Source organism: Canis aureus, chromosome X, assembly GCF_053574225.1.
Source record: "Canis aureus isolate CA01 chromosome X, VMU_Caureus_v.1.0, whole genome shotgun sequence".
Taxonomy (NCBI): domain Eukaryota; kingdom Metazoa; phylum Chordata; class Mammalia; order Carnivora; family Canidae; genus Canis; species Canis aureus.
In genome coordinates, this window is record NC_135649.1 from 34,673,444 (window position 1) to 34,684,810 (window position 11,367).

The window sequence follows — 11,367 nt, forward strand, 5'->3', positions numbered from 1 at the left end:
TCATGCTCTCTTTGAATGAAAACAATGTATGGAGACAATGTACCTTTATGTAGGTAATCATAGTACATCTAATTGTATAGTTATAAATAGTTTTTGAAATGTCCTGGACAGTTTAGATATCCCATATAAACATCATACAGATCCATTATATTGATACCATTATGTTGTTTAGGCTGGAATAACAAGAGGTGGCTAGCATGCTAGAGGCCTTATTAAGATATATGTGCTCTAGATGGTGAGAGAGAAACCTACAAATATTTAGGGGCCTGCCATATCCATAAAATTTTTGGAGGTTCAGTGGTCATAAGTGTGCCAATATCCCCTTATAAAGTAAATGACAGAGCCTGGGTGGCTCAGTTTATTAAATGTCTGACTTTGATTTCGGCTCAGGTCATGATTGCAGGGTCATGAGATTGAACCCTGTGTTGGACTCTGTGCTGGGCATGGAGCCTGCTTAAGATTCTCTCTCTCCCTCTCCCTCTGCCCCTCCCCTGTGCTTGCTCTCTCTCTCTCACACACACACAAAAATAAATACATAAATAAAGTAAAAGACTTTTGCAACTTGCACCTTCCAACACACACAAAAAGGAGGAACAACACCTTCTTGCATTCTGGAGGTAGCATATTTTATACTTCAGAATATTACTCAGGTCCTATGATGAGTGTGAAATGTTGCCAGCTTTGGGTGGGGCTCAGACCAGGAAAAGGTTCTATAGCTGGTCTAGCCTATGGGGCCAGACTCCTTTCTACTTGGGCCGTATCAAGAACGATGCCATCTTTCCTCACTAATAATACTTCCAATACTATAAATGACATTTGTGGAATTCTCCAGTGGGACAATAACAACCAGGCCTCTGAGGACCTGAAGCAAGGGCAGAACTTTTGAAAAAACAACTCAGAGTGTTATACCAGGCTCAGGTATTCTGTTGAGAGATAGGATGCTTGGCCATGTGGACAGAAGTGAAGTGGCCCATAATAAGATGGATCCTTACGTAACCTTCCAAATCAAATTCTGGGGTAGGCCCAGCAACAATCTATTACAAGATAGAAGTAGTATCTTTGGGTTGAAACATCTGAAGGATCAGTGTGCACAAGCAAACTGCATAAGCAACTGGCTCAAATCCTGTAACATGTAACCACTATGACACTAGAGCCTCTGCCTCAGCTCATAAATATAGTTATGTGGGATTCCCATATGACCAGCTGAAAGAGGAAGAAAAAGCCTGAGATTGGCATATAGATAAGGCAACCCTACATACAGGTTCAAACCAAAAATGGATGGCTATTATATTATATATTATATTATAAGTTCAACCAGGATAGCCTTGAAAGACAGTGGTGAGGAAAAATTCCCCCAACTGGTAGCACTTGGGGCATTGCACCTGTTCATTCATTCTGTATGGAAATAGAAGTGGTCTGAGGTTAAAATATATCTCAAAGGCCAGTAGCCTGGAAAGAAAAAGGTACAAGACTAGAGATAAGAATGACTGTCATTATTGGATATAGATACACATATGGGTGTGCAAGAAGTATGAATGTTTTAGTATCACACACTATTATGTACCAGAGAGCATCTGCCATGGAAAAAGCACTAAACAACCAAGTAGAGAAAAAAAGACTTGGCCAAGTTGATATGTCTCCATCATTAGTTACTTCAGTGCTATCACAATGGGCACATGAGCAAAGTAGCCATGGTAACAGAGATGAAGGCTACACAGGAGCCCAGCAGTTTAGACTCACACTTACTAAGATGGGTCCATCCTCTGTCCCCAGTGGAGGTCCAACCTTTCTGTAAAAGAGATCAAAACTGATATGGTATCATTCCTTGAGGAGACCAACTGTCCACTTTGTGGCAAATTGACTACATTGGACCCTTTCCATCCTGGAATGGTCAGCAGTTTGTATGCTAGGCACGGTTTGTCTCTCCTGCCTACAGCACCTCAGCTAGCACCAGTATCAAGGGGCTTACAGAATGTTGGATCCACCAGTAGGGGATCCCACATAATATTACAGCTTCCTCAGGAACCCACTTCACAGCAGTAAAAGTATGACAATGGCTCATGACCACAGGATCCATTGATGATATTGCATGTTATACTATGCAGTAGCTGCTAACCTTAGAAAATGTTGGAATGGCCTACTGAGTATGTACCTAAAGCACTAGTTGCGAGGAAGTACTCTGCAACAATAGGAGTGTCATCCTCCAAGACAATGTTCATATTGAATCAAAGACATTTGCATGGTACTGTATCCCCACAAAGAAGAATTCATACTAGGAACCAAAGTATGGGGGTAGGAGTGATTCCACATGTCATCACTCCCAAAATTTCACTGGAGGACTTTGTGCTTCAGTTCTCAACCTCTGGGATCTGAATGGTTAGAGGTCCTCATTTCTCTCTCTCTCTCTTTTTAAAAGATTTTATTTATTTATTCATGAGAATACACAGAGAGGAGAGAGAGAGAGGCAGAGACACAGGCAGAGGGAGAAGCAGGCTCCATGCATAGAGCCTGACGTGGAACTCGATCCCGGGAATCCAGGATCATGCCCTGAGCTGACGGCGGCGCTAAACCGCTGAGCCACCCGGGCTGCCCAGGTCCTCATTTCTCAAAGGGAAATGTTTTTAGCAGAAGACACAGCAGAAGTCATATTAATTATAAGCTATAGCCACCACCTGGGTACTTAGGGCTCCTTTGGTCCTAAGTACAGTAGCAAAAAGCAGTCACCATCTTGGGGTAATTGACCCTGATCATTAGAGTGAGGAAGAGCTGTTGTTACATAATAAAGTGGGGAGGGGTATGTATGGAAGATAAGTGGCCTGGGTCCTGCTGTCAGAGAAGCTACCAATTCTGGCAGAGGTGGTGTTTGAGTGTGAGAAGAATCTAGGAAGGAAGGAAACAATACTGATTATGGCAGGAGTTGTAGTTCATCACACTAATCTTCCCACTGTATCTGTTTGCGGAAAAGGCCCACCAGAATCCTGGAGGAGCTGTTCCCTGAATATGTATGGGGAACTGTATCTCTGAAGTGCAATTTCTGATAAACAGAGAAATGCATTGCCCAATTCCTCCTTTAAGGCACAACTTGTTGCTTAGGTGTGGGCTGGGATCAGCAGTCAGCTTCCAGATGTCAGCCCTTCAGCTTCAGAGATCAGAGTCACCTCATCTGAGATATGCCATTTCTTTTTTTTTTTTAAAGACTATTTATTCATTCGATCTCACAAATTTCCGCCAAAACACAGTGGAAAATAAATGCCAGCTCTTTAATAACTGCATAAGGCTAGTGATCATCCTGCTTCATGTTACAAAAAGGAATTTTCATGTTCTTTTTTTCCTAAAAGATTTTATTTATTTATTCATGAGAGACACAGAGAGAGAGAGAAGCAGAGACACAGGCAGAGGGAGAAGCAGGCTCCATGCAGGGTGCCCGATGTGGGACTCGATCCCGGGACTCCAGGATCACGCCCTAAGGTGAAGGCAGGCATTAAACTGCTGAGCCACCCAGGGATCCCCAGTTATGCCATTTCTAAGGCTGCTCACATTTAGTGACTGCAGTGGAGGTACAAGGTCCTGACTTTCTTGGCTTGTTGGCTGTGAGTTCTGAGAGGCAATGCTTACTCCCACATGCTGAGTTGGGTTGCCCAAGGGTTTGACGGGCTTGCATTGGGCTGCATTGGGCTGCATTGAAGTTCAGCTTTTCCTCTGCCCAATTCTGCCCCTTGCTCTTCAAAGCTGTCATCCTATAATAAACATCTTGCTTTCTCAACTCCATCTCAGCATCTACTTCTGCATGGCCCCACCATGACATGAAAGTAAACTTAAAAAAAAAAAAAGATTTTATTTATTGAGAAAGAAAGCAAGAGCACAAGCAGGCAAAGGGAGAGGGTGAACCAGGCTCCCTGCTGAGCAGAGTGCCCGATGTGGGGTTCAATCCCAGGATCTTGGATCACAACCAGAGCTGAAGGCAGATGCTTAAGCAACAGAGCCACCCAGGTGCCCTGGAAGTAAACTTTTTATAGTTAAAAACTGAATTTATATGGAAACAAGCTATTTATTTATTTATTTATTTATTTATTTATTTATTTATTTATATTTTTCAGGAAAAAATGTATTGTGGGATCCATCCTTGTTCTGAAGTCTGGTTTGGTTCTACACTGTGTTTAAAGTGCCTCATTGAAAGGGGAACTCTTCTGCCCTGTTGGTAGGAATGCAAACTGGTGCAATCACAGTGTAAAACAGTATGGGAGTTGCTCAAAAAGTTAAAAATAGAACTACCCTACAATCCAGCAATTGCACTACTAGGTGTTTACCCAGAGGATACAAAAATACAGATTCGAAAGGATACATGCACCCCGATGTTTATAGCAGCATTACCAACAATAGCCAAAGTATGGAGAGAGCCCAAATGCTCATTGACTGACAAGTGGATAAAGAAGATGATGCATATATGTACAGTGGAATATTACACAGCCATCAAAAAGAATGAAATCATGCCATTTGCAGTCACATGGATGGGGCTAGTGTGTATTAGGCTGAGCAAAATAAGTCAGAGAAAGACAAATACCATTATGATTTTATTCATATGTGAAATTTAAGAAACAAAGCAGATGAACATAGGGGAAGGGAAGGAAAAATAAAATAAGATAAAAAGAGTGAGGCAAACCATAAGAGACTCTTAAGTATAGGGAACAAATTGAGGGTTACTGGAGGAGAAATGTAGGGAAGATGGGGTAATTGAGTGAAGGATATTAATGAGAAGGGCATTTGATAGAATGAGCACTGGGTGTTACATGCAACTGATGAATCATTAACCTCTACCCTGAAAATAATAATACACTATCTTTTAACTAATTTAAATTTAAATAAAAAGAAATAAAAGAAATAGGTCTTTACATTTGCCAAAAAAAAGAATGAGAGAAATATTCACTTTTAATAGTAATGATGATGCTGAAGAACTGTTTTCTGAGTTTTGAATTCTATTTTAACAGGTTTATCTGTTCAAAATTATACTAGAAAAAGGGGCCACTGGAGTTCAGAGGCTATGTCTTACTGGTCTATGTATCTCTTTACCACCTAACACAATGCGTGCTCTAAAAAAGATAGTTCATATTTTTTTATTATTATACTCATTGTAAGTTTCAAATTTATGCCGCATGAATGAACTCTCAATTGGCAAAATATAAATTTTGAGCAAGTTTTCATAAATTAAGAAGTAGACCAATCAAAAATAATTACTGGACAGGATGAGCACTAGGTGATATGCTGTATGTTGGCAAATTGAGCTCCAATAAAAAATAATTTAAAAAATAATTACTGCATTTCTGCAGTGCATCTTAGGTGCTTGGTAATGGTAATAATGGTAAAAGAGTCCCTGCTTTTATATATTTTCTAAACTAGTTGTGGCATGATATAACACAACATACCTATTAAATTAATATTGCCCAGGTCAGTTTAGTAAATGTTCAGTGTGCACCTGTATTTACTGTCAGTTCCGCCAGCCCAGCCCAGCGCAGCCCCAGACACGAAGAGCCAGCCGAAGACAAACAAGTTGTTTTGTTTTGTTTTGTAAACTTTGTATCCACTGCATCCACGGACTCCAGCTTTATCCTCACACAGCGCAGAAGCAGTGGGCTCCACTCAGGGGTGGCTAAACCCTCAAGCCACTAGGTGGCATTCAACTTCCCATGAAGGGGTGGTGATAGTTGAGAGGTCAAGGTCATAGGTCACATCCTGTAGCTGTGTACTTCCTGAGATCCAGCAGGTCAGAGAAGGCTGTACTTAGAATGGCTGTAAATTTTAATGATCCAACCTGCGGCTTCTTTCAGAAGGAGGTTGTAGATTTCATAAATAAGCAAATACTTCAAAATGGAGTCAGTCCGCACTTCTACTCGATGCAGATGTGCGAATCCTGGGGTGATATGGAGAAGAAATTGCGAGACATCCTGACTGATTCGACAGTGTCAGAAGCCACCAAGGAGGCTTGTGCCTGGAAAACCCTGGCCCTGGCAGTGCACATGGCTGAGAGGCAGAAGCAGGAAGATGCGGAAAAGGTGAAGAAGCTTCAGGATCAGCTGGATGAGCAGAATCTGTTTAGTAATGTCTTGATAGGGATGGTGAACAGACTCAGAAATGCGCAAGAAAAGGAAAAGGAGAAGGCCCAGTTCCAACTTCAAGAGAGTCTCACAACCCTCCGTGGAGTAGAGGAAGAGCGAAATTTATTCCGGAATGAGCTTCTCAGGGTGCTAAGCACTCAGTCCTCAAAGCAGCAAGGAGACCTGGAAAGCAGGAAGAGAAAGCAGGCACAAACATTAAGTATGTTTCTTTTTGCTCAGGCTGCAGCAAGTGACTGGGGGTTGGGGGCAGGCCGTGAAGGGAGTAGGCCCGGAGTCTGCTATCCTCCTGGGCCTGCTGCTCTGCGGGGGGAGGCACAGGAGCACAGGAGGGGAAGGGGATTCCTGGGTGGGGCAGTGGCCAGGAAGGACAGAGTTCTTGCTCTGAGGTCTTAGGAACCTGCTCCAAGGCTGGTCAGCAGCCACCCCTTGCTCCCTCTGAGTTCTCTTATTTATTCACTCATTCCTCCCTGCATTTTTTTCTCCCAGGAGGACCAGCAGAAGCTGCAGCAGCAATTCCTGCTAGGAAATATTCCAGAAACAGCTGGAAGGGTAAGCATTGGCACACCAAGAAATTCCTGTCCAAAAGGTTTAAACAAGATCCTGACTTCTCTTGCTCTGCAAGACAGACTGCCAGGAGCAAAGCTGGGGACTGGAACTGTGACTGGTGTTTTTCAGTGAATTTTGCATGGCGAAAAAAGTGTTTTCAGTGTAAAAAAATCCACTATGCAAGGGAAAGTGGGGACTCTGCCCTCAATTAGGGACCTCACTAAATTCTCACAAATTCATTTCGTGATGCCCTCTTCTGATTTAGAAGTGGAGCAGGAGCATGTTTTTGATTAGGTGTTATGTATAAATGGTTGAGCAAAAAGGAAGAAAGACGAGTCATCTTTAACCTTGCTAGCAGTTAACAATTTACCTACTTACTTCCAGCTCTACATAGATGAGTTATAACAGTTAGATAGATTTCTTACAAAAATGGAATCATCTTGAAAATTAAGTTTACAACTTGTTTACAAATGTCCTTTTATTGATTTGATAAAATTTGGGGAAAAGTACAAAAAAGAGAATAAAAATACCATCCCCTAAAAACAATCCTTAAGGCTCAGAGCTGCCCATCCTCTAATGTTGTGCACAGACGTTTGCGCGCACAAACACATGTGTGCCTGAATGCAGAAACATGCTATTTTGATTTCTAAGATGAGATTAAACCGTGCATATATTTTGGGATTCCTCTTTAAAAAAAATGGCATTCGTTTAAATTTGGAAAATTCATGGATTAGCATCCAACCACCCGGAGACGATGTCCTCCAATATTTAGTTGCATTTATTTTCGAACCTTTTTTTGCCTGTCTCTATGTCCATATTAAAATTTATTCTTTTTTCTTATTTCTAAAGTATAAAACTAAAAGTAAGCAACAGCGGAGAAGCAAAAAGAAGAAATTAAATTGTAAGCATAATCTCATTATTCAGAAAACCATTATTGTTTATCTATATACACGTTATACTTTTTAACGTATATATCATTTTAATGTTAATAAAATGTTCATAATTATGTTAAGCTAAATATATATGCATATTATTTTTAAAGTTTACATATGTAATATATATAGTTTTAATAATTATATATATATATATGTGTGTGTGTGTGTGTGTGTGTGTGTATTTGTTTGGCTTAACATCGTTCCCCATTCTTTTTTCCCCCCTTTGGCTGTTCATTCCTTAAGTGGGTTTGCTGGAGATTAGTTTTTGTTGTTTTGGGTTTTTTTTCCTTTCTTTGGTCTGTTCAAAGAACTGGCCCCTGATTTTACTTATCAGTTCTATTACTTATATGCTGTCAAATTCATTTATTTTTCTCCCATTCCTTTTAGTTTCTTGAGGATTTGTTATGATTATTTTTGTTTGCATTTTAAGTTCTTGATATTATGCTCAGTTCGTTTATTTTCATCCCTCATTTATTCTTCCTGCTTGGGATTCTAATCTGATGCTACTAGTTGAAATGGTAAAAATTGAGACAGGAAAATTTTACCATGTAAATGTGTTTGACTATGTTTTCTGACTATGTTTCACCTCTGTGGTAGCTGTGCAATGACCACAAGCTGCAAATATGAGAGAACAAGCATGGTTTATTTTAATGCAAAGATTAGGACATTTCCACTGAATTTTTCTTTGGCAATAACTTTCTTTCTTTTTTTTTTTTTTAGAAGTGGCAATAACTTTCTGAATCTCCTGTGTTTATTTTAATATGGAACAAAATATTTTGAAATATGTAAAAATGCCTCCGACTGTATTGTTTTTAGGGAGTGCTCAATGCAAAATGAATGCATAGTATTCGTTAGAATGGACTGTCAGCCAAGTTGTGTGTTTTAAGATGTTAATGTTATGAAAAGTCATGAGAATCTATGGAAGTAATCCATATGAATTTACTGCTTGAGAACTTTGGAAGTTGTAATAGTAGAAAGAAAGCATTTTTTCTTATTGATTCTTGATATGAGTGTCATTGTGTTTTCTAATATTTTAAGTTGCTTTGAGCGATTTTAAGAAAATGAAATGTTCTGGTCACGGATAAAGTCTGTATAGATGTAAGAGCCACTGAAACATTAATGTTTGCTACTCAAAATTATATGTGGGAGAAGCAATTAGAATAGAATAACACTAATGAAATAGTTATAATGGGGAAAACACTTATATTCAAAATTAGGGACTCAAAGAAATTGAGGTCCGCATTTTCGCTCAGGAAAATGAAAATTAGAAAGATTTTTACAAGAGCCTTGAGGGGCAATAGTTTTCAGTTTATATATATTAAGTAGTGTTAGGGGACTCTTATCTGGGACACTAGATGACCTCTGCTTTTAGATTCCCTACTCTTCTCTTAGACATAGGATGTCCAGATAAAAGATAAGATGCCCAGTTAAATTGGGATTTCAGATAAACAACATGTTTTTTTTTTTAACAACATGTTTTTTATTAGTGTAAGTATGTACCAACTATTGCATGTATTTTTACTTGTAACTCTGACAAAGCTACCTGGAGGGAGGCTGGCATTTCTTTTCCTTTTTAAGTAAAAATACTTAAAAAAACAGTATAGACTATTCTGGCAGAGAGGAGCATTTGGACCTTTACAGTTTGGACCAACATTCAGGAACCGTGGATGAAGAATCGAACAGAAGAACAAGGCAGTGGAAGCATTTAAACGTCATCAACAGTGAAATCTGAGTGTTTGAGTTAGGTGTGGCAATATATAGCATGGCATGGCAATCATGATCAGTGAAAAGAGATTTGGAAAAAGTGGAGATAAATTAGAAATATGTACTCTTGCCCTGGAAGTTTCTTGCTCTGTCAGCCTAAACATCTCTGAAGTCACCTTACCCATCACTAGTAACGTTGTGGAAAACTTTATGCTCCACTCCAGCCAGGACCCAAATTTTGGCTCCTTAAACTATTCTCCATTTTGAAGGAACCGGGGCTTTTCAGAGGGTAGCTGGCACCACATCTGGGGGCAAAGGCAAAATGAGTCTGGAACATCTTGCCATTTACAGAACTGAGAATGGTGACTAAGGGCTACTAAAGACAAAGAGACCCGAGAAGGCTGTCACCAGGCAGAGTGATATATTGGGCATTGAGAAAGAAACCCACTTGAAAAAGTCATTCATTGGGCAAAATGTGAAAATTGAGCATTAAAAGACACCCCCACACACACACCCACAAACACACAAATTCCCCAAGCAACAATTATAGTCTATTGGAACAATAGAATCCATTAAAAATGATAAATCCATGATGGTATTCATGATTCACAGGTGATGTAAGTGTGCTAAAAGATGCTTGTAGTACACACAAGAATTTACAATATTGTCTATAAAAATGCTATATATTGATCAACCCAGTTCATTCAACTCCTACACTCCACTTTTTAGTCCATGAAGAAGTTAACAGATGGTTGAGGCATATGGACTATATTATTTATCACTATGAGGAAGGCATTAGTTTTAGCTTGGAGAGAAAGATGTGGGGAAATGTAAAGGTGAGCTTCTTTTTGTAAGGAAAGAAATACAGAAAGATGTCTTAAACTGGTGGGAGTAATATTCTTCAGTATAAAAATGTAGCATTTGGGAATTTGAGAATCTCTGGGGTTAAAGAGTTTATAAAGGTTTTGAAATCTTTTGTATGTTATATTACTAGAAACAAAATGTTATAAATGAGTGGATTTAACAATATTTCTTGGTCAGCAAAATATGTGAAGATCAACCTAAGGAGGATGCTAGTGTGTTTCCATTTTTTGTGACCAGTTTATTGAGCTTGCATGCTCAATAGTATCTTTGAGTATGATACTTGTCTGATATTCATCTAGCTGGTATGAACATAGCTAGCATGAATAAACCAGTTATTGTGAATCCACACTTCTTCATGTGTTCTGTGTGTTGTTATTGCCACATGGAAAGAAGTCTTAGAGGAAGCAGGGTAAGATCAGCATATTTGCACAACACTATGTCTCTCTCTCTCTTTTTTGCTTTTTTGCTTTGTTTTGTTTTGTTGTTTTTGTTTTACTGAGAGAATGTGGCTGGGGAGGGGCAGAGGAAGAGGGAGAGAAATAATTTTTTTTTGAGGGAAAGAAAGAATTTTAAGCAGGTTCCATGCTTAACACAGAGCCCCATGTAGGGCTTGATCTCACGACCCTTAGATCATGACCTGAGCTGAAATCAAGAGTCGATGCTTAACCGACTGAGCCACCCAGGCATCCCAACACATTATTTCTCTTAAAAGTCAAACACCTATAAAGTTATTTTCTCTGTCTGCTCCCCTCCCTGAAACATCATTAATTTCTGTTTTGATTTGTGGCTATAAGAATGGTCCAGAACCTAATATGTGTGGGGTTATGAAATGATCAATTTCTCTTGGGAAGTTGTGGGAATTGATTCTTAGATTGTAAATTTATTGAAAAATCTTCTTTTATTCTGGGAACTCAGCTGATTTATCTGTGATTTTGCAGGTATAAGGCCAGTGTCGGGATATTTTTGTGTCCTAGTAATTAAAGCACTTAGACAAGTTATGTAGAAGACTGACTTGGGGTGGGGATATTCAATCTTTGCATGTGCAAAAAAGGAGCAAAGTCAGCTTCAGTAAAAGATGCTGCCAGATGAAAGGAGAAACCCAAACTCGAGTCACATGAATGAAAATCCCTGGTCGAAATCGAATGTCATCAGAAGAAATGGAATAGGGTCTCGTGGCTTTGTCCCACATATGGTGGGACTTAACTGGC

General features: G+C 39.5%; 1 protein-coding gene across 2 annotated transcripts; it reads left to right on the forward strand.

Moving 5' to 3' along the window:
* Positions 1-5,591: 5,591 nt before the first annotated feature.
* LOC144307761 (testis-expressed protein 13C-1-like) lies at positions 5,592-10,510 on the forward strand. 2 transcript variants are annotated; one of them, XM_077887741.1, is made up of 4 exons: positions 5,592-6,309; positions 6,597-6,659; positions 7,506-7,557; positions 8,312-10,510. In XM_077887741.1, the coding sequence occupies exons 1-3, from the start codon at positions 5,781-5,783 to the stop codon at positions 7,508-7,510; spliced, it is 597 nt and encodes a 198-aa protein (XP_077743867.1). In that variant the 5' UTR covers positions 5,592-5,780; the 3' UTR covers positions 7,511-7,557; positions 8,312-10,510. The 2 variants fall into 2 exon arrangements, with proteins under 2 accessions (XP_077743867.1, XP_077743866.1); XM_077887740.1 differs by having other exon boundaries at positions 5,593-6,309; positions 7,506-10,510.
* The last annotated feature ends 857 nt before the right edge of the window (positions 10,511-11,367 follow it).

Excerpts from the sequence above, each read along its gene's own strand:
- LOC144307761 (XM_077887741.1), top strand. The coding sequence starts at position 5,781 with ATGGCTGTAAATTTTAATGATCCAACCTGCGGCTTCTTTCAGAAGGAG. Across the intron at positions 6,310-6,596 it reads AAAGCAGGCACAAACATTAA|GAGGACCAGCAGAAGCTGCA; the intron begins GTATGTTTCTTT and ends TTTTTCTCCCAG.